Source organism: Puma concolor, chromosome E3 (genome assembly GCF_028749965.1).
Source record: "Puma concolor isolate L17-30 chromosome E3, mPumCon1.1.hap2, whole genome shotgun sequence".
Classification (NCBI taxonomy): domain Eukaryota; kingdom Metazoa; phylum Chordata; class Mammalia; order Carnivora; family Felidae; genus Puma; species Puma concolor.
Genome location: NC_141682.1, coordinates 2,174,753 through 2,201,833, shown reverse-complemented (window position 1 = coordinate 2,201,833; position 27,081 = coordinate 2,174,753). Strand labels below are relative to the sequence as shown.

General features: G+C 49.5%; 1 protein-coding gene across 4 annotated transcripts in view; it reads left to right on the top strand.

The window, feature by feature from the left end:
- Positions 1 to 27,081, top strand: part of SNX8 (sorting nexin 8) — a 68,387-nt gene that overhangs the window by 11,436 nt on the left and 29,870 nt on the right. The window contains exon 1 of one of the 4 annotated variants that reach the window (XM_086691854.1): positions 4,224 to 4,246. The exons of 1 other annotated variant lie outside the window; for it this stretch is intronic. Coding sequence is in view for 2 of the 3 variants with exons in the window: in XM_086691851.1 (XP_086547977.1) it covers positions 17,714 to 17,819 (106 nt within the window). In the remaining variant the exon portion in view is untranslated. Of the gene's footprint in view, positions 1 to 4,223; positions 4,247 to 17,698; positions 17,820 to 22,177; positions 22,233 to 27,081 lie in introns of those variants that run through there. 2 more of the 4 variants (XM_086691851.1, XM_086691852.1) reach the window with 2 other exon arrangements.

Sequence of the window (27,081 nt, the reverse complement as noted above, 5' to 3'; positions counted from 1 at the left end):
TGCAGCACTTGACACGGGGCTCAGTCCCATGACTCCGGAATCGTGAGCTGAGCCGAAATCAAGAGTTAGACACAACAGGGGCGCCTAGGTGGCTCAGTCGGTTAAGCGTCTGACTTTGGCTCAGGTCGTGATCTCGCGGTCCGTGAGTTCGAGCCCCGCATCGGGCTCTGTGCTGACAGCGCAGAGCCTGGAGCCTGTTTCAGATTCTGTGTCTCCCTCTCTCTCTCTGACCCTCCCCCATTCATGCTCTGTCTCTCTCTGTCTCAAGAATAAAAATAAAAAAACGTCAAAAAAAAAAAAAAAAAAAAAGAGTTAGACACAACGGACTGAACCACCCTGGCGCCCGAAGACCATATCCTAGTTCCTGGGTCCCTCCTCTGGCTCTTGGAAATTTGGGCTCTTTCCCTTGTTCGGTGCTGCAAACAATGCTGTGAAAAATGTTCTCACACGCGCGCACGAGCTCATCTGAAGACTGTCTGCATCGGGGGCTGGGCTGGGCAGGTCTCGCGTGGGGCATCCTCAACTGTGTAGGATGATGGCATGTTTTCCCAAAGTAACTGTGTAGCAGGGTTGGCTTATTGCCATGACGACCCCGAAGGCTTCCACCATCCGTGTGCATAAATGTGAAATTCTGGTCGTGACATCACCGTTACGAGGCTACAGCTCCGTCCTGGGAGCCGCGAGAGTTTCGAGCCCTGTGGCCAACTGGGACGAGTAGCAGCTGCTCTGCCACTAACCCAGTGAGTGTCCGTGGATGGACCCTTATGCTCCTGTGGACCACGATTTGCTCGCCTGCTTGTAAGGGCCAAAAGAGGGGACCAAAGAGACGTGACAACTGATTCCGATGCCTCATCTTCACTGGATCCTGTACTGGAGGGAAAAAACATGCTCTGATGCATGTCACGGACTGAACTGACAAAGCTGAGGACATCGGAATACAAACAGAAGATCAGATAAAAATACATTAACAGGGTTAAATTTGCTGAAGCTGATGGCTGTTCCGAGGTGGTGGAAGAGAATATCACTGTTCTAAGGAAACGTGTCTTGAGTATTTAGCGGTAGAGGGACATGATACACACAGCTTACTCTGAACGTATAAGTTAGGTTTGCAAGATGAAGGGTGTGGGGTTCCATGCTAAGGCCGGGGAATGTAAGAGGCGGGAAAACCTCACTCACCCAGGAAGATCGGGACCAAGAGCTACAGTTTCTTCTCTCGGGAGCTCTGGATCTTGACAAAGTCCCCCGTAGGGAACAGGTGTTTGGAGATGTCTGTTCATATGAGTGCATGGTTGAACAAGTAAATGAAAGAATAAATTGATAAATAAAGGATGTGATATCTTGGCCGGACCACAGGTGTAGAGAGCCCCGTGTGTTAATGTTGACCTTTTTATGAAGTTTGATAGCCGGTGATGGCCTTACTCCTACCGCAGAGTACTTCAGCGCTGTCCAATAAAAATGTCACATGTGTAGGGAACCTGGGTGGATCAGTTGGTTGAGCATCCGACTCCGGCTCAGGTCATGATCTCACACTCCATGTGTTCAAGCCCGGCGTCGGGCTCTGTGCTGACAGTTCGGAGCCTGGGGCCTGCTTCGGATTCTGTGTCTCCCTCTCTCTCTGCCCTACCCCACTTATGCTCTGTCTCTCTTAATAATAAATTTAAAAGGAAGGAAGGAATGAACGAAGGAAACAAGGAAGGAACGAAGGATGGATGAATGGAAGGAAGGATTGATGGATGGATGAATAATATGTGGTATATCCATACAGTGGAATATTACTCAGGCTTAAAAAGGAAGGAAATTCTGGCACCTGTTACAACGTGGATGAACCTTGAGGACATGATGCTGAATGAAGTAAGCCAGACACAGAAGGATCTCTCTCTTTAGGGGTCTCTGGACTCATCAAAACCACAGAGACAGAAAGGAGATGTTGGTGCCGGGGGCTGGGGAAGGGGGTGGGGGTCCGTGTGTACTGGGAACAGAGTCTCAGTGTGGGAGGACGGAAAGTTCTGGAAGGGGACAGTTGTGATGTCTACACAACAGTATAAATTTTAATGCCACTGAACCGTGCACTGACAAAAGGTTAAGATGGCACATTCCATGTTATATATACTTTAGCACAATAAAATGGTTTTATTAAAAGCGTTATTATTGAAACCATCATTTCGGGGCCGTCTGCCTGTCTGCTGGCTGGGTACCCTCGGACAGGACGCTGAGCTGACAGCCTTGGTCTTCCGTGGGCACAGTGTGCTGGGTTCCCCGCTGTGTGTAAGGCACCGTGGAAGGACAAACATGTCACCGAAGAAGCCTGCAGAGGGAGCTCTCGGCCTTCCCTTTGCCGCTGACGACTGGAGGCTGCTGGTCACGCCTTTCCTCTTTGAATTCCTGACGTCCTAAGAAGCCCGAGACGCTTTGCTCCCCGAGGCATTGAGCTCCTCACTTGTTTCTCCAGGATGTCTCGTCTAAATGCGGCTGTCCTTAAGCTCACAGAGCAGGGATGGGGGTGGGGGGGAGGATAGGAGGACTCAAGGGGTCCGATGTGGCCCCAATTCCTCCAAACTGCTTCCCTTCTCACTTGACCAAGTCCCCCTTCTGCCCTCGGCCTCAGAGGTGCACCTGTTCCAGCTCCGGGCATGGTCAGCAATCAGTCCCTGTTCAACTCCAGGGACCTCGGACAAGCTGTTTATCTCCTCTTCGCCCGATCCTGACTGTAACGTAGGTTGAGAAGCTGACTTTGAAACAAGATCACGGTGGTCCTTGGGGGAGCATCTCTGCCTTGCTCCCGGCTGCACCCGGCTTGACCAGAACCCAGCTGTCTGGCCCCGCCGTGTGCTTAACATGCATTAGCTCACGCAGCCCTTGGGATGACCGCGGAGGCAGGGACAGCTGTGTCCCCACGTGTGGACTGCTCCCCTCCGTCATGCTGGCCTGCCTCTCTTAGACACCGTTCCTTTGCTGTGTTCCTTCCTAGAGGAGGGCTGGCAAGAGGGGAAAGTGGAGGTGGTGATGAGGCATCCGCGGGGCCAAGCAAGCTTCTGCAGCCCTTACCCTCGCCGGCTAATAGAGCAGCGATTCTCAGGAGGCCTAGGGATTTACAGAGCGCCAACTGCTAGCCATGCGTTGCCGTAAGTCCTTTCTAAGCAGCTCACCTAATCTTCGTGGCATTTAAAAAATTTTTTTTAATGTTTATTTGTGTGTGAGACAGAGAGAGACAGAACATGAAGGGGGGAGGGTCAGAGAGAGGGAGACACAGAATCTGAAACAGGCTCCGGGCTCTGAGTTATGAGCACAGAGCCCAACATGGGGCTCGAACTCACAGACCGTGAGATCATGACCCGAGCCGAAGTCGGACGCTTAACCGACTGAGCCACCCAGGCGCCCCAATCTTTGCAGCATTTTTTAACACAAAGAGAAGTACAGAGCAAGATATAAACACTCATCCATTCGCCCACAGGCAGATTTTTTTAAGTGTTAATATTTTGTCGCATTTGCCTCGAAAATGTTCTTTCCAAGGGGGGAGAAATTTGATTGGTCCCCTGCCTATCGCTCCCAAATTTCATTTGCTCTCCTCTTCTGGAAAGAAGCTATCGTGTCTCTGTAAATAATACATACATTGTTTGGTATTTTTTAATTAAATTTTTATTAATTTGGTGCAGATTCACATGCAGCTGTGGGAGATGAAACAGTTGGCCCGGTGTCCCCTAACGAGGCACAGCTATAGTGTCCTGTCACAACCGGAGGCTGACATTGACACATTCCGCCTGTCTTCAGATTCCCTCCCTACCTGTCCTCATTTGTGTCTGCCTGTTCCCTCTCCACATAAACATAAATAGTTAAATAGTATACCGTGCATGTCCTTTTGCAACACTGTGTCCTTTTCAAAATCTCTCCAACTTGGTACGTTCTGTTCTAGTTCATACAGTGTATAAATACGTGGGATTTATTATTCATTCTACATAGATATCAAAGTACTTTGGGTTTTTTTCTTTTTGGTTTATAAATAGCACCAGGGTGAAGAGTGTTGCACTTGTCGCCACAAGCTGTAGTTTAGAAAATGTGACCAGCAGTGGAATTTCCAGGTCATAAGATACCTGCGTCCCACTTTATCAGACATCCACAAATTGCCCTGCAAAGCATCTCTACCAATTTACACTCCCTCTGCCGGCATCCAGATATTTCCACGTCTCTTCATCTCGCGTGCAGAAAGGGGTCTCTGTCTCCTCATTGCTCGAACTCGCCTTTCCCTGATGTAAGTAGATTTCTGATTAAAGCGGAAAGGGAAAAATTATCAAAAGCACCTGGAATTTCCAGCAGGGCTGGGGAACCAGGCTCAAAGCTAGGTAGACGGAAACGTGCAGGTCTGCGGAGAGCCAGACGGCGAGGATAGCACTGTCCCGTGGCCGGGTCACAGGTGTCAGTCACACCCCGGCACCACTGACGGTAGCCCCTGGATGCCGGTGGAAGCCGGGCCCCTTCTCCCCTTAGACGTGGGGAGCAGGTGCCGGGGCCCCCGTGAGTCATCACCTGGAGCCCACAGCCCCCGAGGGAAGCCTGGCCAGGCACAGCTGGGACATGCATGCCCGACGCTGTACTTTCTACCGTGGAAAAGGTTCTCAGAGGAGAGAAACACAGACAGAAAGGTTCAGACGCCAAGTGGCCAAAATATAATAACAAATGTCCAGTATACCTAATTAGTAGTAAAGCTGACCGTCTTTTTATGTTTGTGGGCCTCTCAGATTCCTCTGTCAGTGAGCTGCCCCTACCTATCTTGTGCCTCATATTGAGCGTACATGCTGTTTGTACTCTGTTTAATCTTTAAACCTTTAACATATGTTGCGGTACCTTCTAATCTTTAACCCTGTTATGTGCGTTCAAGGATCGTCTTCCAGCCCGAGGCTTCTCTCTTCCCTCTGTTTGTGGTGTCTTTTGTCCACTTTGTCATGCTGGTACTTAGAATTATTAATAAAGAATTTTCTTTATTGTGTCCTGTGCGCCTCCCTGGCTGGAGGATGTGGCTACATGGGGTACTTGGATTCATTCTGCTGCAAACAAGTGAATTCTGGATAACATGTAAAAACCCATGTCATTAAAGGTCTTGAAGAGCTAACGAGATAACGCAGAATCACTGTGCCGGAAGCAGCAGGAGAACGAAAGGCATTTGCCGGCCTGGGCGGCCGTGAGCTTCAGCCGACGGCCTCGCGGTGAGTGGCCTCTCCCGATACATTATTGGGAAGATAATAGAAAGCCACTGCCCCCTAAAACTAGGACCCCCCAAATGCTATATATATCCAGGGCCAGAGGGAAGCCAGAACAAATTTGCCCTTTGCCGGTACAGCAAGGAATTTTGACACAGCAGAGACAGGGCCGGCCGGGGAGGAGCTGAGAAGCTTCGCTGCCCACGTGCCCTCGTGTGGACCTGGGGTCCAAACCCGGGATCTTAACACCTGCAGCTTCAAAAGCGAAGGGGTCTCGGCCTGGTCGTCTGTCTCGGTGCCTCGTAGAAGCAAACATAAATTCTTTTCTTTTTTTCCAAGTAACACAGGGGTTTCCTCTCTTCTACTAGTGTTTAGAGGTCACCCTTGAGCTAATTAACGTTCAGTCTTTCATGTTTTCTCATGTGCATTTAAGATTATACGTTTCCCTTTAAACATGGCTTTGTCTGCTTCTCTTGAGCTCCGATAAGGAGTGCTTTCATCATCAATTCCAAATAATCCGTCTTTCGTGATGCAGTGTTTTACCCTTCTGCACAAAGAGGAGATTCTTGGCTAGTGGTTTATTACCAGTTTTTATCGAGGTGGAATTTACACACAGGAAATGTACAGATCTTACGTATTAGAGATCAAAGGGTTTTGACAAGCCCATATGCCAGTGCAACTAATACCCTCATCGAGAGCTAGAATGTTCTATCGCCCCGCATAATTCCCCTGTGCCCCCCTTCACAGTACTGAGCCACCATCATGACTTCCTTCAGTCTGAATCAGATTTCCTTTTCCTGGGTCGTCATATAGTTTTGCTTATTCTAGAATTTTCGACCGATGGAAAAATGTGTTTTTGTCTGGCTTTGTTCACTCGGCAGAGTATTTCCAAGATCTGTCCCTATTGGTGCACATGTCCGTAGGCTGTTCCTTTTTATCTCCCAGTAGTGTTTGGTCATTTGGCTGTGCAGAAATGTGCTTGTCTGTGCTTCTCCGAGTGAACGTCTATAGACCAGCTGGGGAAGCATTGACATCCTAACACTATGTGGACACGAATATTTAGGTCTTCTTTAATTACTGTCAGCAACGTTTTACAATTTTCTTTGCAGTCTTGCTCGTATCTTTAGAAATGTATTCACAGGGAAGCCTGGGTGGCTCCATCGGTTAAGCGTCCGACTTTGGCTCAGGTCATGATCTTGCGGTTTGTGTGTTCGAATCCTGCATCCAGCTCTGTGCTGACAGCTCAGAGCCTGGAGCCTGCTTCGGATCCTGTGTCTCCCTCTCTCTCTGCCCCTCCCCTGTTCACGCTCTGTCTCTTAATAATAAATAAACGTTAAAACATTTTAAAATAAAATAAAAGAAAAATGTACTCATAAATATTTCCTTTTTTAATGCTCTTGGTATTAAAAAATTTTTTTATTAATGATTTTATTTATTTTTGAAGGTGAGAGAGAGAGACAGAGCATGAGCGGGGGAGGAACAGAGAGAGAGGGAGACACAGAATTCAAAGCAGGCTCCAGGCTCCGAGCTGTCAGCACAGAGCCCGACACGGGGCTTGAACTCACGAACCGTGAGATCATGACCTGAGCCGAAGTCAGATGCCCAACCGACTGAGCCACCCAGGAGCCCCACTATTGGTATTTTTTAAAGTTTCTTTTCTCGTTTTTTTTTTTTTTTTAATTTATTTATTTAGAGAGAGAGCTGGGAAGAGGCAGAGAGAGAGGGAGAGAGAGAGAGAATCCCAAGTAGGCTCTGTGCTGCCAGCACAGAGCCCAATACGGTGCTCAAACTCATGAACTGTGAGATCATGACCAGAGCCGAAGTCAGGCACTTAACTGACCGAGCCACCCAGGCGCCCCTAAAGTTTATTTTCTAATTGTGCATTGCTGATGTATAGAAATATAATAGGGACACCTGGGTGGCTCAGTCAGTCAAGCATACAACTTCAGCTCAGGTCATGATCTCACCGTTTGTGGGATCAAGCCCTGCATCAGGCTCCGTGCTGACGGTATGGAGCCTGCTCAGGATTCTCTCTCTCTCCTTCTCTCTTTGCCCTTCCCTCACTTGTGCTTTCTCTCTCTCTCTCTCTCTCTCTCTCTCAGAATAAACTTAAAAAAAAAGAGTTATAAAAACTATTTGTATTTGACGTTGTATCTTGCATTCTTGTTAAAACGTTATTACAAATTCTAGTGACTTGTGGATTCTATAGAACTCACTATGGACATGATTATATTTTTATATAGATTTTTTCTCTCCTAGCCATATGCAGTTGTTTTCGTCTCTTGCTAGACCTCCGATGCAATGTCAACTGTGAGCAATGAAGTGTGTGTTGTTGGCCTTGGTCCCAGACATCCAATATTTCAACTCAAATGTTGAAACAATTCAATATTTTATCATGCTGGCCCGAGTGGCTAGCTCTTGGTTTTTGAAGATACCCTTATGAGGTTGAGAAAGGTTCCTTCTATTGGTCATTTGCTGAGAGTTTCATGATGAATGGATGCTGGACATTTTTCAAATGCCTTTTGCGCATCTATTGAAATGATCTTACGAATTTTCTCCTTTGTTCTACTGATACGGTGTCATGGGTTGAACTGTGCCACCCAAAAAAGATGCATTGAAGTCTTGATCCTCAGTGCCTAGAAATGTGGCCTTCTCTGGAAATAGGGTCTTTGCCGATATAATCAATTTAAGATGGGGTTGTTAGGGTAGGCCCTCATCTAATGTGACTAGTGTCCCTGTAAGAAAAAGAAAATGCCTTGTGAAGACAGAGACACACATGGAGAAGACACAGCCATGTGACGACAGAGGAGGGCTTGGAGTGATGTGTCTACAAGCCAAGGAGTGCCAAGGATTTGTAGCAAACCACCAGAAGACAGAGAAAGCAAGGGAATCTTGTCCCCTAACAAGTTGCAGACAGACCATGGCCCACGGACAACTTGATTTCAGACTTCAAGCCTCCAGGGCTGTGAGATAGTAAATTTCTATTGTTTTAAGCCCCTTGGATTGTGGTGCATTGTTACCAGTCCTGGAAAACTAATACGTCTGCTGAGTTACCTTGATTTGGAAATGTTAAACCAAACTTGCATTTTACTTGGTCACAATATTTTATCCATTTTACATGTGTTACTGGGTTAGATTTGTTTATATTTTGTTAAGGATTTTTGTGTCTGTGTTCATGAGCAACATTACCTATAGTTTCTCCCAGTGTATTTGATTTTGGTATCAAGATAATTTTCTTCTAATGTCTTTGATTATCAGAATTTACAGCAAAAATTTGAGGAAATAGGTTTTTTTTTAAAGTTTATTTTTGAGAGAGAGACAGAAATAGGTTTTTTTTTTTAAGTTTCTTTATTTTTGAGAGAGAGAGACAGAGACTCGTTTGTTTATGATTGAGTGAGGGGCAGAGAGAGGGAGACACAGAATCCGAAGCAGGCTTCAGGCTCCGAGGTGTCAGCACAGAGCCCGACAGGGGGCTCGAACCCATGAGCCTCGATATCATGACCCAAGCCAAAGTTGGATGCTTAACTGACTGGGCCACCCAGGCACCCCAATATTTTTTTAAAGCTATTTTTTAGTGCAGTTTAAGCATCAAACAAAACTGAGAGGGAGATGCAGTGATATCCCATATCTCCTTGCCCCCACCCATGCATTGCCTCCCCCACTTTACCAGCCCCCCACCAGAATGGTGTGTCTGTTACCAACCTGCACTGACACTTATAATCCATCATTCACCTTATGGTTCGCTCTTGGTATTGTTCGTTCCATAGGTTTGAACAACATCGGAGAAATGGCTCGTCTCTAATTTCATTTTCCATGTGTTTGTTATGAGTATGCAGAAATACAACTGATTCAGGTATATTAGTGTTGTATCCTGCCACCTCGTTAAATTTTCCTATTCCAGTTCTAGGTGGTGGTGGTGGTGGTGGTTTTAGATTCCTCAGCATTCTCTGCTTCCACAGCCACTTTCCTCTCCAGTCTTCATGCCATTTTCTTCTTGCCCAGTCGTGGGCGAGGACTTCCAGTCAGTGTTGACTTTTAACGTCTTGTCTTGCCTTACTGCTAATCACAGGGGGAAAATGTTTGGTCTCTCACTGTTAAGTATGAACCAGCTTTAGCTTCTCACGGATCCTCCTTTTCAATTTGAAGAAGTTTCCTTATCATCCTAGTTTGCAGAGAGATGTAATCATAAATGGGTGTTAAATTTTTCCATAATTTCCCATGCGTTTTGGGGGGCATTTTTTTTGCATAATGTATTTTTTCTTCAATGTAAATTTTATGCATATGCGATGATCATATGGTTCTGTTAACACAGTGAGTTAAATTGATTTTTCAACTAATTAAACCACCTCCATTCCTGGCAAAAACTCTGCTTATATAATAACACTGCTATTACTTTCTCCTTGGAAGTTCAGTAGAACTTACTAGTAAAGCCATCTGGGCCATGAGTTTTCTTTGTGAGAAAGTTTTTTTTTTTTAATTGAAAATAATTTAAAGACTTTTTAACTGTTTGTTTAAAAACATTTTTTAAAAAAAAATTTTTTTTTTTAACGTTTATTTATTTTTTTGGGACAGAGAGAGACAGAGCATGAACGGGGGAGGGGCAGAGAGAGAGGGAGACACAGAATCAGAAACAGGCTCCAGGCTCTGAGCCATCAGCCCAGAGCCCGACGCGGGGCTCGAACTCACGGACTGCGAGATCGTGACCTGGCTGAAGTCGGACGCTCAACCGACTGCGCCACCCAGGCGCCCTAAAAACATTTTTAACGTTTATTCATTTTTGAGAGACAGAGAGAGACAAAGTGGGAATGGGGGAGGGGCAGAGAGAGAGAGAGGGAGACACAGGATCTGAAGCAGGCTCCAGGCTCTGAGCAAAACAGAGCCGAACGCGGACTCGAACCCACAAACCGTGAGATCATGACCTGAGCTGAAGTCGGATGCTTAAGTGACTGAGCCGCCCACGCGCCCCAAATTGAAAATAACTTTTTAACTGTGGTGAAATACACGTAAGATTTACCACCTTAACCATTTTTTTTAAGTACAAAATTCAACGGCATTAAGTAGCACAAATTTAGTGGCTTAAAACAATAAAAATGTGTTGTCTTATTGTTCTAGAAGTCACAAGTGTGAAATGAGTCCTAAAGGATTGAAATCCAGGTGTTGGTAGGTAGGAATGGTTCTTTCTAGAACCTCCAATGGAAAAGTCATTCTTTGCTTCTACCAGATTCTTCTTTTTTTTTAATGTTTATTTATTTTTGAGAGAGAGAGTGTGTGAGTAGGGAGAGGCAGAGAGGGAGACACAGAATCCAAAGCAGGCTCCAGGGTCTGAGCTGTCAGCACAGAGCTCAAAGTAGGGCTCAAACCCATAAACTGTGAGATTATGACCCGAGTTGAAGTTGGTCGCTTAACTGACTGAGCCACCCAGGCGCCCTGTCTCTACCAGTTTCTAGAGGCTGCCGACATTCCTTGGCTCGTGACTGCACCACCCCAGTCTCGGCCTCCAGCATCACATGGATGTCTCCGTAATGTTGGCACTGTTCCCTTCCTCCTATGTGTACCCTCATAATTGCACCTTGACCCACCCAGATAATTCAGGAGACTGTCTCCATCTCATGAGCCTTAACTTTGCACATCTTCAGAGTCCCTTTTTCCACATAAGGTAATATATTCATGGGTTCTGGGGACTAGATGGTCTTTGAGGGGCTAGTCTTGCGTCTACCACAGCTAACCTCTGGCTCCCAAAGATTCACATCTATCCAGTCTGCAAAATACATCTCTCACATCCCAGTATCCCCCAAAGTCTCAACCCTTTCCAGCACAACTCAAAGTCCCAAATCTCATCATCTAAATAAGGTAGAACAGGTATGGGTGAGACGCTGTCTGTGATTCATCCCGGGGCAGAATTCCTCTCCATCTGGGCACCTAGAGAACCAATGATCTAATCCCCGAGTACGATGGCGCGATAGGCATAGGGTAACAGTTATAAACATTCCCATTTAAACAGAAAGAAACGGAAGGAGAAAGGAATTGCGGTCCTAAGCAATTCTGAAATGCAAGGGAGCAAACTCAGGTTTCAAGGAACTGTTCTCCGTGGTTCAAGGTCCACGGCTGCACCCTGAGTCTTCCTTCCTTTTTCATGAAGCGTAGCACGTGTTTGTAGCCGAGTAGTATTTTCAGCCTGTTTCCTGCCTGTAGAGTTTTCGAGTCCGCCTTCTTTCATTTCGTCTTCCTCTGTCCCTTGAAGTCCAAGCTGGTAGTGTTTCTGCTGAGACAAGATGTTCAAAAACCGTGTGGGTCTGACACGTGCGCCGTTACAAAAGAGGCTCGGGGAGCAGGTGGGGGGGGCTCAGGCGGCTGAACGTCTGACTCTCGATTTTGGCTCAGGTCATGATCTCACGGTTTGTGGGTTCAAACCCCGCACTGGGCTTGGCGCTGACAGTGCGGAGCCTGCTTGGGATTCCCTCCCTCCACCCCCCACCCAGCCCTGTCCCTCCCCTGCTCACGCTCTCTCTCTCAAAATTAATAAACATTAAAAAAAGAAAAGAAAGAGGCTCATCCACAGGTCTTTCCTGAATAATCCTGTCTCTTTTTTGCTTCTGCTGAAATGCCACACATCTAATCTAATCTCTCCAAAGAGCTCTCTGTGATGAATACTGTGGCCTTTTGTTCCTTTCCAGGCGCTAGAAAAAGGTTGTCCAGACACACCCCTGGCTTTCTCTCCAGAGCACACTTTCCTGACCGTGAGTCTCCTAATTTTACAATTGTTTGCAGTCCGGATAGGTTCTTTCTCATGGACCTGGGACACAACCTAGCTGGGCTTTCTGCCACTGCGGGGCAGAAGCTATTTTCCACTAGCTTCCGGTAGTGTGGTCCTCATTTCCTTCTGAGGCCTCACCAAAATTGCCTTTAATTTTTTTTTTAATGTTTATTTATTTTTGAGAGAGACAGATACCAAGCTTGAGCAGGGGAGGGGCAGAGAGAGAGGGAGACACAGAATCCGAAGCGGGTTCCAGGCTCCGAGCCGTCAGCACAGAGCCCGACGCGGGGCTGGAACTCACGGACCGTGAGATCATGACCTGGGCCGAAGTCGGACGCCCAACCGACCGAGCCACCCAGGCACCCCATAAAGTGCCTTTAACGTCTGAATTTCCGTCTGCACTCGCTTTATGTCAGTTTGGGTATTGCCATCTAAGATGATGTGGACTTTCTACACCACAGTCCTCACTAACCGAGTTGTTAACGGGCACGTGTCTGCTGACAATCTGTTCACGGCAATCTAGGCTTTTTCTATGATGCTTGTCAAAATTCTTCTGGTCTCTACCCATCCCCTAATTCCAAAGCCAGTTCCACGTCTGTAGGTATTTGTCATAACAGTCCCCCACTTGGCGCGTGCCAACACGAGTATTTTGTGCTCCCCCGTGGCAGTGCGGCATGCCATTGTATGGCTCTACGGCAATAAATATGTTCATCCAGTCTGTTGTTAACACACATTTGGGTTAGTTCCAGTTTGTAGCTATTCAAATGAGGCTTCTAGGAATGAGCCTCTTTTGGTGGGCATATGCTTTGATTTCCCTGGGGTAAATATCCAGGACTGGGATTTGCCTCACGGGTTCTTCTTTCTCCACTCTTGGTCTGGTGTGGACAGCCAGCACCCACGCTCCTCCTAAAGGCTGGTGGGGTAGCTCTCCGTCCATCCTGAGCCTATCTAGGGACTTTAGGCCGTATCCTGTCCTTGCTGCAGGCCCAAGCTGTGCTGTCCTGTTACCTGACCCAGGCTCCTAAGATTTCTATCTTTTCTTTAATGTTTATTTATTTTTGAGAGACAGAGCGCAAGTGGCAAAGGGGCAGAGGGAGAGGGAGACACAGAATCCGAAGGAGCTCCAGGCTCTGAGCTGTCAGCACAGAGCCCGACGCGGGGCTCGAACCCACGGACCGGGAGATCGCGACCCGAGCCGAAGTCGGACACTTAACTGACTGAGCCACACAGGTGCCCTAGATCTTTATCATTTCTGAAAGCTCTGTGGGTTGTCTGGCCTCGGCTTTAGGTCATTCCTGTAACTTGAAGTCCTCCCTATGTCTCGTACGCTTTCTTGCTTTTGATGCCAGCGATGTGTTAATAACATCTCGGGGAAGGGCTAAAATTGTAGCCGGCATTTCTGTAGTTTTGGAGAAGGAGGGTGAATATGCTTCTGCGTCCATTCAGACTAACATAAGAAGTCTCTCTCTTTTTTTTTTTTTAACGTTTATTTTTGAGACAGAGAGAGACAGAGCATGAACGGGGGAGGGGCAGAGAGAGAGCGAGACACAGAATCAGAAGCAGGCTCCAGGCTCTGAGCCATCAGCCCAGAGCCCGACGTGGGGCTCGAACTCACGGACCGCGAGATCGTGACCTGAGCCGAAGTCGGACGCTCAACCGACTGGGCCACCCAGGCGCCCCAAGAAGTCTCTTATTTGAACCTTAACCTTTCAGGAACACACCTTTGAAATGAGTGATACCGATGTTGCCATATTACATGCGAGCAAACTGAGGCTGATGAGAATAAAGTAGCTTGTCCGACGTCTCGTGAGGAGAGCCAACATTTCTGAGATGTTGAAATCTTCCTCAGGCTCCTGGAGGACGTGAGCAGATCTCCGGAACTTTAGGATGCAAGCTTGAGAAGGTATCTCGCTGCCTGACAAGGAAGCGTCGCCCGAGGATTCGGTTTCATGACCTTCACGGTGTTGAGATGATACTGGCTCAGCACTTTGTGCAGTGCCTGTCACATCATTAGGGTTCCATACGTGTTTGGGGGCTATTAATATTATTTGCGAAGTTGTTGTAATTTTCTCTGCCTTCAGACTCCCTCCCCGCAGTGTGATTTCCAGAGCCACAGGCCGCATCCCCCTCAAGCCTTCTGAAAGAAGAGGTTACGGATGGACTGGAATTTCCTGATTAAGATTGTTGAGGGGGTAGGGGCGACTGGGTGGCTCAGTCGGTTGAGCATCTGACTCTTGGTTTCGGCTCAGGTCATGATCCCAGGGTTTGGGATTGAGCCCAGATTTGGGCTCTGTGCTGAGTGCGGAGCCTGCCTAAGATTCTCTCTCCCTCTCTCTCTCTCTGTCTTTCTCTCTCTCTCCCCCCTTCCTCCTCTCCCTTGCTCTCACGTGCACATGCACTTGCTCCCTCAAAAAAAGAAAAAAGAATGTTGAGAAGAAACTGGGGGTTTTATGGCATTGGGTAACGCCACAGGGGCTATTACGAGGGGGATCTCTGGTACCAGATGGTCTGGGTTCAAATCCCGGCTCTTCTGTGGACTAGCTCTGCGATCTTGGCGTGTCAGACTCTTCTGCCTTAGTTGCTGGGGCATGGAGACCATCATACTACTATTTCGTAGATTTAGTGTGACGGGTAGGTGAGTTGGTGAATTTCCAAATAAAAGGCACTTAGAAAGGTGCTCAGCACATGGTAGGTAGACGTTCAATAAACGCTAGTTTGGTTAGTGTGCTTGCTATTTAGCGCTATTGGCCAAATATTTCTGGCTTTCAGTCCTCCAGGCACTTGGGGGGGTCCGCCCTCTGGCTCTTCCTGGTTGGGGGAAGCGCGTCACACTTTTGGCCAGGGAGTTGCGAATGGAGGGCTGCGGGAAGTTTCAGTGCTTGTGCTGGATCCTGCCGAGCTCTTTCTCTTTGTCGCGATGGCAGAACTTCCAGATGGTGGCCGCTCCATTGTCTGGGTTTACAAGGGACTGTGGCGAGCGTGGCCGCCTTGTTATTTCAGGTGTCTGAGGGTTCAGATTGTTTCTGCAGCAGGATACAGCCTATCCTGACAAACAGGTCAACTATTATTATCGGTCAAGTCTGTAGTCCTCAAAGCGTTTCACTAACTTCTTCAAAAGGCCCCCAGCAGGATGAGGAAGTCCTTGCATTTCGGTGGAACAGCTGATAACAGCCCCTTTCTGCACGTCCACCTGCAACGTGACGTCCTGACTCCACTGTTCCAGTTGTCAGCGTGTGCCTATGGTCCTCGTTTTCCTAAATGGAAAGCGATTGATGTGACTCGAACAACAGATGAACAATGTTAATTGGATCCTTGCCATTAACCACAAGGTTTTAAAAGTCAGAAATTCTGGTCTGCTGTTTGCTGCTTCCTGAATGAAGCAGAAATCGTATAAGGATTAGTCTTCTTTGGTGAGGATCTAAAGAAGTTACAGGCAGACGAGTTTCAGTGCACGTTTCCAGGAACTTTCTAACCGTTCGAGATATCTGGCAATAGAGCCCACAACCTGTAAGGACCGAGTTCCTTTTCCTGGAGGCATTCGGAACTGGGCACGTCAGAACCCACCGCTCACTCCCCTTTCCTCTCACAACACCTGTGTTTCCAGCCCTATCACCTGCCTCACTCTGTGATGTGAGAATCCTGTTGTATCCTTGTGTCTCCCCCCCCCCCCAATGCAGTACCTAGAAAATGCTCAGGCAATGTTTGCAGGAATCAAATAATCTTTCAACCTAGAACCGTGGCCTTCCACCTGGGCTGCATGTTGGAATCACTTGGGGAGCTTAAAAAAAAAAAATCCCAAGTCTAGGCCACACCTCAGATGAATTAAATCAGAACTTCTGGGGGCGGCCTCCAGATACAGTCTATCTGAACTCTCCCCAGATGATTAGAAAGTGCAGCAAAGATCCAGCAAAGTGCTGAACTAGAGGCTGTGTGGCCCTGTGTCAAGGGTGTTAAAATAATACATTTAATGTTATCACTCTTGAATAGTGTCTGTTTATACACTTCTATTAGGGTTTTACAGTTTGGAGAGTCCAGGGAACTTTCAAACCTTTAATAAAGATTTTATAATCTAGTGAGGGACAGAGATACGTGCGGAGTAATACCAGGACATCAGCAGTGTGTGTGTGGGTGTAGGCGCACACCCGAGTGAGAGTGTGTGTTTGGGGACTGGATAGACGCAGAGTCAGGGAAAAGTGCTGAGCCCATCATTTGATGCAACAAGCCCTGAAAGGAAGCCCCGGTGGCGGTGGCGGAAGGAAATAGCATCAGATGGGGGTCTGTGCATCACAGGATCCTGCAGTGTCCCCCCCCCCCCCCCCCCCCCCCCCGCTGCGCCCCGTGACTTGGAAAAGCCCATCTGGAGAAAGGGATAGCACTTGCTAGGTTACAGTGGGGGGGGGGGGGTGCGGGGAGAGCCTCTCTGACTGTGTCAGCTGTCTGGGATGTCCTTGGGTGCGGTGATCTGTAACTGAGGCAGGGTCCAGCTGTAGCAAGGAAAACCAGCTACCTGGGGAAGACTGGGACCTTTCTTAGGACCCCGACAGGGAGGGGGAGGGGGGTCGGTCTGGGCTCTAGATCGCTATAATCAGCCCCCAGGGGGCGTTGGTGGGCATCAGAATCCGGAGGTCCAGGATTCTGACTTTGGAAACGAGGCCCTCCCTCATGGAGCCCTTCCTGGCGCCCCAGCTTCCTCTTCTGCCATTTCTGCAGCCACACTTTTAGCTCCAGGAGAACCACAGCGTCTGCAGCTGCCTGATGCCTCAGAACCTTCGCGCCTGCTGGAGGCCGCTCCTTCTGCTGAACTCCTCATCCCCAGCATCAGCTCAGGCAGGCTCTGCCCCACCCAGGGGTCCCTTCATCTGTTCCGGTGCCCCCACAGCCTCACTTTGGAACAGCCAGGACACTTGCTCTGGTGTCCTGTGGTCCTCCAGATCGGGGGAGGCACCGAATGCATCCTCCTATCTCCGGGTCCCGGCACTGGACGGCCAGGGGGAGTGGGTGAGTGAGCTGGTAGGGCGAGTGAGAGTGGGTGGGCAAGGGGGTGGACGAGTGGGTGAACAAGCAAGGGGGCGGGGGGAGGAGTGGGTGAGTGGAGGAATGAACGAATGAATGAGTGGGGGATGGGTGCGTGTGAAAAGCTGAGTGACCGAGCGAGGGGGTGAATGAGTGAGTGGGGAGTGGTGCGTAAGTGAGGAGCAGAGTGAATGAGCAAGCCGGCGGGCGGGAGGGTGAGTGAGTCCTTGCGGAAGGGCGGAAGGGAACGAGTGAGAGGGCGGGCGGGTGAACGAGTGAATGAGTGAGCGGAGGGGGGTGGGAGCTAAGGGAAGGGCTAGAGGCGGCGGGGGGAGCGAGGGACGAGCCGGGAGGGGTGCGGGGGCGCGGGGCGGGGAGAGGCCCACGCGGAAGTGCCGAGTGAGCGGCCGAGGGGTGAGCGTGACGGCAAGCGGCCGAGCAAGCGGCTAAGCGAGTGGGCGAGCTGGGCTGGCACCGAGCCTGCGAGGGGGAGCGGGAGCGCGGGCGGGAGCGCGGGCCAATCCTCCGGGTGGCCGCGTGGCCGGGGCGTGGCGGGGCGTGGCGAGTCCGGGCAAGGGGCGTGACAGGCCCGGGTGGGCGTGGCGAGGCCGGAGAAGGGGCGTGGCAGGCCCGGAGCGGGCGCCGCGAGGCCAGGCAGGGGGCGGGGCGGGGCCGGGCGTGGGCGGGGCGTGCCGGGGTGGGCGCGGCCAGGCGGGCGGGCGGGCGCGGAGGAAGTCACGTGGCGCGCGCTCACATGACTGGCGGCGTGATGGACCGGCTGCCGGGGGAGGCAGGCGCGGCGCCAGTCGCGGCGGCAGCTGAGGCGGAGGCTGAGGAGGAGGCGGACCCGCCGGCGGCAGGTACGGCTCGCGGTCCCCCGGGCTCCAGCGCGCCGTCCCGGGCCCGCGTCCCCCGTGACCCCGCGACCCTCGGCTCCCTGGGTGTCCGCGGCGCCCCGCGTGCCCCTGCCACGCCGAGGAGCGCGCTGTGGCGCCGCGGGCCGGGGGACCCGAGCACCTGCTCAGGTTTGTCCCGGCCGCGCTCTTCTGCCCGCGCCTCCCGGTGCAGGGCCCCCTCGGGGACGGACGTCCCCCGCCCCCCGCGGTGCCGCCCCGCCCGGCCGCGTGGGGCGCAGCCCAGGACTTTGCGGGGCTCCGACGAGAAATTGGGAGTTCTCCCCAGCAATCCGGACAGACTTCGCCGGGAGTGCTTCCGAGCTAGTGGATGAGCGTGAACACGGAAAGGCGTGCGCCAGGCTTGGCTTTTCTAGCATGCACCCTGTTGAAAAGTTCCTTCCTCTAGTCCTAGTCCTCTAACTGCAGAACGCACGTAGGGGGATGTCGGTAGGAGTTACTACCTCTTCTTGGTGCTGGCGGGGGGGTGGGGCACGAGGTTGAGGGACTCCTTCTGGCGGTCTGGCGAGGTGTCTCCAGGAGGCTGTGCTCACCCTAAGTTCTGGGGGGCTACGAGAGGGCTCATTCATTAGGGAGAAACAGGAAGGGGGCGTCAGGGAAGCTGCTGGGGCGTGGGCGTTGGACTGGCCTGACTAATTGATATGAAAGATCCTGGGTGAGTCTGCGTCTGCACTGAAGTCCCCCACCCCCAAAGTTGGTCTTTAGATTTTTCATTTCATTTGGAGCTGGGTAAGAGGATGCGTGTGATGGCTCTTGCTGTTGGTTAGAACATTGTGTCCTCGAGGCCTCACGTTGGCGCCCAGCGTGGGCAGTCCCTCTCACCTATACCAGGGCCGTCGCCTCGCCCCTTTGGCTGGGTCACATTTGGAAATGGGAGGCTGTTTCCCCTCGGATTATAAAGCAGTTCATAGTTGCTGGATGTGGTGGTGGTGGTAGCTCAGGGGTCTCTCTGCAGGTACAGGTAACTGCAGGAGGTGTTTGAGGCAGGACTCCGCTTACGGCTGCCAGTTACGGATGGCACCAGCTCTCCAAGACTGCCTTTCCTGCAACTTGGTCTGGAATTTCCATGGTAGCTGGCCTCCTTTGGGGTCGTGGCGATTTTATTAGGCCCGCTCATGGTATCCACAGTGTAGCCAGTACCTCTGTGTTTACAGAGGGCTTTCTATAGCCGGCTGAGTCTCAAATTCAGGGTTCACGGATTGCTGGGATGTAACCTGTCATTTCATCCCATTTAAAATCTTTTGACCATCCCATGAGGCAGGTGACGTGGTAGAACAAACCTTTTTTTACACCGGGGTAAAGGAAACCCAGAGGCAAGTGACTTGCTTGAAGTGGGCAGTGTTAAGGAGGCACGGTCAAGGTGGGAATCGTGGTTGGGTGGGCTGGAGTCAGAAAACCTAAGCCTTTGAGACTGAATCTTGTCCGTCGACCATAAATATGAATCTCACATTGATTTTGATTTGTTGAAGGGTTTGTGTTTATGGATACAGAATGAATTTTCTCTGGTGTCCTGTATACACAGGCAGAGCCCACGTGTAATCGTGGGGACTGTGAGGTCTAGGACTTGGTGGTGCTTTTGAGATTGTGAGCAGAAATTGTGTTCACTTTTTCAGCATTAAGAGTCTTATATTGTGAACAGTAACTCTCTAAACATTTAACTTGCAATTAAGCAGTATATGGATAAACACATTTTCTTTAAAAAAAAAAATGTAGAACATTATTAACTAGGTGGAAATCTCACTTCGATTGCCATCACCCTCTCTTTACCAGAGGTGACAGTTGTTATCAGTTCGGGATGGATTGTCTCCATTCCGTTTTTATATTTTATACATTTGCGTTCCCAGAAAACATCCCGCCTTGTGCCTCTGTGCCCGTGTTTCCCCAGGACAGTGTATTAGTTTTCTGCCGCTGCTCTAACAATTTACCGCAAACATGGTGGCTTCAACAGCACAGATGTATCATCTCCCAGATCTGGAGGTCAGCAGTCCAAAATCGGTTTCCCTGGGCTAAAACCAGGTGTGGGCAGGGCTGCGTTCCTTCTGGAGGCCCTGGGGAAAATCCATTTACTGGCCTTTCTAGCTTGCAGACGCCTCCCACATTCCTTGGCCGATGGTCCCCTTTCTCCAGCAGCCATGAGCACGTCTTTCACATGCTGTCATTTCTCTGGTTCTCCTTTTTTTGTTTCCTTCTTTCCCTTTGAAGGACCCCTGGACTACATTGGGCCCACCTGGGTAGTCCACAGCCCGTGCCCTATCTTAAGGTCAGCGGCTTGGCAACCTGAATTCCATCTGCTACCTTAGTTTCCCTTCTCTGTGGAAACAACAGCTTCAGCTTCCAGGGGTTAGGTCGTGGACACCTTCGGGTGGGAGGGGCGTTATCCTGCCTTCCATGAGTAGATGCGTAGGAGTGGAATTGCCAGGTCACAGGGTTTGCACCTCTTTTGTTTTAACAGGTAGTGACGCATTGTCCTCTGTGGTGCCTATCACCAGTTTAGTCAGCAACGTGCTTTATTAAGAACATCGTTTCCTCAGGGGCGCCTGGGTGGCTCAGTTAAGCGTCCAACTTTGGCTCAGGTCACGATCTCAGGGTTTGTGGGATCGAGCCCTGTGTCGGGCTCTGTGCTGACAGCTTGGGGCCTGGAGCCTGCTTGGGATTCTGTGTCTCCCTCTCTCTCTGCCCCTCCCCCACTCTGTGTGCCTGTCTCTTTCCCTCTCTCTCTCTCAAAAATAAACATTAAAAAAAATAAAAACCACACCCTTTCCTCATAACCTCATCAATACTAAATACCATTTTTTTTTTTTAAATTTTTTTTTTTTTTTCTTCAACATTTATTTATTTTTGGGACAGAGAGAGACACAGCATGAACGGGGGAGGGGCAGAGAGAGAGGGAGACACAGAATCGGAAACAGGCTCCAGGCTCTGAGCCATCAGCCCAGAGCCCGACGCGGGGCTCGAACCCACGGACCGCGAGATCGTGACCTGGCTGAAGTCGGATGCTTAACCGACTGCGCCACCCAGGCGCCCCTAAATACCATTTTTTAAGCTCTTCAGATTCACAAAAATTAAGAATGTGTCTCATATTTGTTTGGACTTCCATTTTCTCCAGTGTTAGTGGAGTTTAGTTTCTTGTCATGTTTTCATCTTGTGTGGCCTCTGAACTCACTGTTCATATCTTTTGCCCATTTTGTTAGGAGTGTATCTTTTTTCATGTTGAATTGTAGAATTTCTTTTTTCATTTTAAACATAGGCCGTTTGTGGCTTGTACAGTAAAATTGTAACTAGCAAAATGTCTGATTGGAACATTCTACTCTCTGTGCGGGATGAGAGTTTATTTCAGGGCCTCTTTTGAGGCTATAAAGCTCAGCAACTGTGACGTAGAATAAGAATGGCAACGGATGAATGTGATAGATGCTTGATTGTGCAATTTGATTTTTTGAGGTTGCATCATACCCTGATAAAAATATACACGCATGACCGCTGTGTATCATAGGCCCACTTTCCTGCAGTCCGATGGACCTAAACTTGGTCTTTAGCCCAGGGGAGAATCGGCTTCAGTTCTGTTAGAGCGGCTCAGTGGATGGCATTCCAGACATTCCATTTGGTTAGGAAGCTCCCGGCCACTTGTCTCCTGGTTTTCTCTGGGGTCATGCCTGAGCTCTGCTCATCATTGGCGCTCCTGTGCACCGGCCCCCACCTTCTCTGCGTGCCTGGGCCCTTTCCTTGCTCTCTCTGCCCCAGCCACCACCCCTCGCCTGCTGCTTTCTGGGTGTATATTGGTCAGAATTCAGTGAGCTGTCACTTAAGATGTATGCATGTGGGTTAAATTCTATCTCAAAGTGCTGACTACATTCAGAAAAAAAAAAAAACAAAACAACAACCCTTCCTGTCCACCCTGCTCCCCTTCATTACACGCATTTTGATTGTAAACTCCCGACAGGCAGAAACTATTATTTTTCTTTACATACCAGTATCTAGAATAAGATCTGCTATGCAGAAAAGGCTTAGAGGTTTAAATAGAATTACGTTTTCATCATACGTTTTTTCAGGATAGTGTCACATTTTAACTTGGTAACAGTGGTAGCTGTGGAAATATGATTTAAGTTTGCTTCCTTGGTCTTTCAACTCTCTGTCATACAGACATACCCAATTTGCAAGGTAAAATGTGTCAATTTGAAGAAAGAGGAACTAACTGAATCACTGTTATGTAGAACGGATTTTGCCAGAATTTGTGGTTAGCAAGAAAGTGATGTGTTCCGGGTGGGGGAATTCTGTTTTGGTATTATTTTTTCCTTCCTAAGAAAAAGACATCACAAACAGAGATGTTTTGCCCACGCTGCTTGCTGCGGGGAGCCTGGAGTGGTGAGTGTCGGGACAGGGGCTCCGCGAGGCCTGTCTGGGAACAGGCCCGCACCCCCCCGGGTACTTGGTGAGCGGGGCTCCAGATCACGTTACCCTCTGAAGGACTGCAGTATTTTCATGATAGAATCACTCAAAAACCATAACGAGACTTAAGGGGATAGATGTTCTTTGTGAAAATAATCAGGATGAAAGTGCCCTGGAGCGCGGGGGGCTCGGGATGGCCCAAGGTACACGCGTGCTGTGAGCCATTGGAGTGATAGGGGACTCGGGCCACGCTTCATGGTTCCCACTGGCTGGGTGGTCGGAGTGGAGCAGGTGTTGGGTGGGGTTTTGTCGTACTCCTGACCAGTTTGGAGTTTGTGTGTTCAGCAGAGTTGAAGTGAAATTACGTGACGTTTGATTAATTCCAGGGAAGCTTGGTGTGGACTGGCCAGACTTGTGGCTAGGTACTGTCTCTGCGAAGTATGTTTTCATGACCTCCCGAGGATCTTTCCGAAACGATCTGTGCTGGTAAAGTTTGTTTGCCAGAAGTCTTATGAATGAGTTGTAACCAACCCAGTGAAATTGCATTGTTGTGTGAGAATTTGCGCTTTGAGGAGGATGTTGTTGTACAGGAATGTAACTGCGAGTACAAACGTTTTATAAACGGAGAAATCAGCCACAGTTCCACCATTTCAATGCAACCACTGCATTTTAGCATACGCTTGACTTTTGAACGACACAAGTGTGAACTACGCGGATCCACTTGTACGCAGGGTTTTTTTTTGATCAGTATGGTGCGGTACGGTAAGTGTATTTTGTGTTATGATTTTCCTAACATTTTTTTTTCCTCTAGCTGATTTTATTGGAAGGTTATGGTATAGAACACACACACAAAATATGTATTAATTGATCTTTTATTACTTACTGGTAGGGCTTCCAGTCAACATCTGGCAGTTAGCGGTTAAGTTCTTGGGGAGTCAAAAGTTCTACATTGATTTTCCACTTTGCAGGGGGTAGGGTTGGCGCCCCTAACCCCCATGTTGCTTGAGGGTCAGCTGTGACTTCCTTTTTCCCGCGCATATGCTTTTTACGTCTTCCTAGTGCATTTACGCTTTACGGCCTAGCCTTTCCACTCAACATTTTTCTACACTGTTGAAAATAGTCTTCGTAATTCTCTACTTAATGCCAGCACGGTACTGCGCCAAGCTCTCGATTCATGCTTCTGCAGTGCTAACGTCATACGATTTGTGTTAAAGATCCTCTTGCCACGTGTTTTTCAGAAAATGATTCTTTAAATCGAACCGATGTTAACCTTGCCCTCCTGCTTGCACTTGGTCTCTCCCGCTCTGCCCGTTCCCACCTCAGAGGTGATCTCTGTTATCAGACTTTCCTGTCGGATTAGGGTTTCAGTAACCTCGGTTATTGGGCTTTGAGAACGGGGGGGATGCCCTTGGGTGACCTGTTCAGGGATCTTTGCAGATGTGAGACCTGAGTCCCTCCACCCTCCCCTGAGGATGTCCAGAGAGGCCCGAGAAAACGTACACCGGTGACTCCAGTTTCAGTCAAGTTACAAAACATGCAGAATCAGATTCTTGTGTGGGGATGCTGCCGCAGGTTATAAAACTATCAATGAAAGGCAAGGAAGATATCATGAAAAGTAGGTGGTGGTCGCCTCTGTTAGGAGAAAAGGGGTTTGACCTAAAGTGTTTACTGGACAAGGTGGGCTTTTTAATTTTCGACCTGGATGTGTGTTTGAGATATAATTTTGTTAAACTGTCCATAGACATTACAGCCCTTTCTCTGTGCATGTTATCTGCTTCACTGTAGAAAATGTGGAGGGAAAACCCAAGATCCCAAGATGTCAAGTGCACCTGCTAACGATCTGCAGTTTGCCAGGCAGAGGTGGGCGCAAGGGGTCTTGTTTTAAAACAGTTTTGTAGGCATTCTGACCTCCCTTGTTTTCTACTCTCTAGTTAACATTGGAAGTATATTTATGGTGAAATACGTGTTTCATCGTATCCTTGTCCACTCCTAATGGCCAACCTTGCAGTGAATCAGCAGGACGGTCTCCTGGCTGCCGCTGTTTCTGGTGTCCGTGTCTGAATACAGTTGGCGCTGGTGAGCCCAGCTGTTTCGGTGGCCCTGGGGACCAGCAGGACCCAGACCTGACGGCCACTGGCAGGTGTCGTGGCAGGAGGGATGTCTGGGGACCTCACCTGCCGTTGACAGTATCTCCATGATGGAGATGGCAAAGGCCATCTTCCGTAAAGGAGGGTCAGGTGATAGTCGTGACTTCGCACTGTTAATTGTCTTTGGGACCGTAATTGCACCTCCCAGCTCCTGCGAAATGCCACTCACCGCTGGGTTTTTGCATTTTCAGCTCTTCAGAGTGTGGGGAAAGTGTGTGTGTGCACTTCTTTATCTCAGGGTGTCTCGTGTACCACCGTTCTTACTTCTTAGGGTGGACAGTGAAGTCGGGAGTCTCCTCGGAGTACCTGTAGAAGGTTAGTTGTTTTCTTTTTTTATTTTAATGTTTATTTTTGAGAGAGAGTGTGTGTATGTGTGAGAGAGCGAGCTTGTGCACAAGTGGGGGAGGGGCAGAGAGAGGGGAGACACAGTGTCTGAAGCGGGCTCCAGGCTCCCGAGCCGTCAGCACAGAGCCCGACGTGGGGCTCAAACTCACGAACCGTGAGATCATGACCTGAGCTGAAGTCGGACGCTCAACTGGCTGAGCCACCCAGGCGCCCCGCCTGCAGAAGTTGAGAGGTGAGCTGGCTTGTGTGGCAGTGGGCGTGTTTCCTGAGATGGACTGTGTTATGAGTGGAAAGTGTCCCATCTTTTGCCTCCTCCTGGCAGACCTCCACAAAGAGCATTCTTGGCGACCAGAGGACGCGTTGTATTGATGACAAAGCCTGGCAGAGCGCTTCCTGTAGGAGGTGCCTTCCTCCTCACGGACATCCTGCAAAGTCAGTCATCTATGAACCCCACTTTACAGATGGGGAAACTGAGGCGGCAGCAGTCCCATCGCTCACCCATGACCGGAGGGTGGGATTCACACCCCGGCAAGCGTGGGGCTCCCGTTCGGAAGCGGCAGACGTAATCTCTTGGCTACCGTCTACGCAGGCCGCCTTCCATGCACTTTCCTTAAGTTTGCTTTGCCAGCCGTTCCCAGACCTCGAACTTTCCCTCTTCTGAAGGTTTCACATACGGCGAGATGTTTCCGTGTGGCTGTCCTGAAAATGGCCACCGCAGACCACTGTGAGATGTTAGCCTCTCTCTTTTCAGAAAGGGGGTGCACTTGACATGGCGCGATGGGCCGAACAGAGAGCCTGGCAGTCCGGAAAGTGTGTGCGCGCTACAGTCGTTGGAGGCAGAACGGTCACTTGCGTGGTTTGCGCGCGGGTCTCATCTCTGCCCCGCGTCTGCCAGAGCCATCCGGTTCAGTCTGGGGAGCCGCGGGTCGACTGGAGCATAGGTTTCCTGGAGAGAGAATGTGACAGCACCCGGAAACACATTTTGCCAAGCACAGGCCGAGTTCCCTCGTCTAATGAAGGTGTTGGGATTATCCTGGCTGACCCATTCGCAGTCTTTGGGTTGCAGACACCAGAGGACGGTCCAGCCTTCTCTGCGTGGGAGATGAGACCTCCAGATTCAGCGCAACTTGGCTGTGGAGGCAGGACTGACTACGTGTTTCTCTTACTGTGACATTTTTCACGGTCCCTAATTTGTCCATGCCAATTTCCGGGGCGTTCCTGTCCCTGGCTCATTAATGGCATTCCGGGTCCTCTACCCTGCAGGCCGCTGGATAGCTTGTCTTATTTTTTGTGATTCCTTCCGTAGACCAATGGGGGTTTGTTCAAATGGACTTAATTGTATCTCACTTGGTTTCCAATGCCAGTGACTGCTTGGAATTTTATTAGTGGGGCCTAATTTGGCTGTGAATGCAGGCTCTCTATGTAGCCTTGACTGAGATAGAGCACACTTGGTCCTGCTAGATATTTTGGAATATTTTCACTTTCACGGCAACAGATCCTAGATAACCTGAGTCACTTTCAGACTGAACCAGTCAGACCCAGGGTGAGGGTTTAAACAAAGAACAATCTCCCAACACATTGAATTTGGTTACAGAGAGAGATCATGATTCTTTTTGGAATTGGACTCCTTTTTTGTAAGTTATTCCAAGATTCCCCAAATTACTATTAGCTAAAAGAGTACTGCTTTTGAACTCTGGAAAAAAATCACCAGGCCTTCCCACAGATAAACATTCTGAAAGTGAGAGATCGAAGAGGTTTTTTGAGGACTACACCCAACTTGACCGGGGTCCTTTCAGGAGCATGTTTGGAAAGATTCGTGGAGAAGCAGAGATCTGGTGGCCTCCGTGCTGGTTCCTCTCGCTCCAGTTTGAGACAGGAAATCATCTGATAGGTGACTGTTTTTGGCCCTCAGCTTCAGTTTTGTGATGTCTTCAGGAGACAGACCCATGATTTTTCCCCCCTCTGTGGTTTGGTCTCTTGCATTGCCCTCGGAAAGGAGTAGCCACTCATAGGTTGCAAACGTCTCGTTCGTGTGCAAGTGGTTCACACGTGTCTTTGAGCTCCCAGGGACAACCCGCGATCTGTTCGGGTCTTGACCAGAGCAAGACGCCATCGTTGTGGCGTGCGACCCGTGCTTGAGGCAGTGAGAACGCCGGGCCTCCGGTTCATTCGATCTGTGATCTGGAAGTTCGTGTCTGGCCTCTGGCCTGCCGGTCCTTTGGAGAAGAAAAGCTTGGGCACCAGGCACTGTACTGGATGCTTTGACATATTTTCTTTAACACAAACTTCTTGCAGCTGAACAGTGTTGAAGATGGTACCGTTCCCATCTTAGA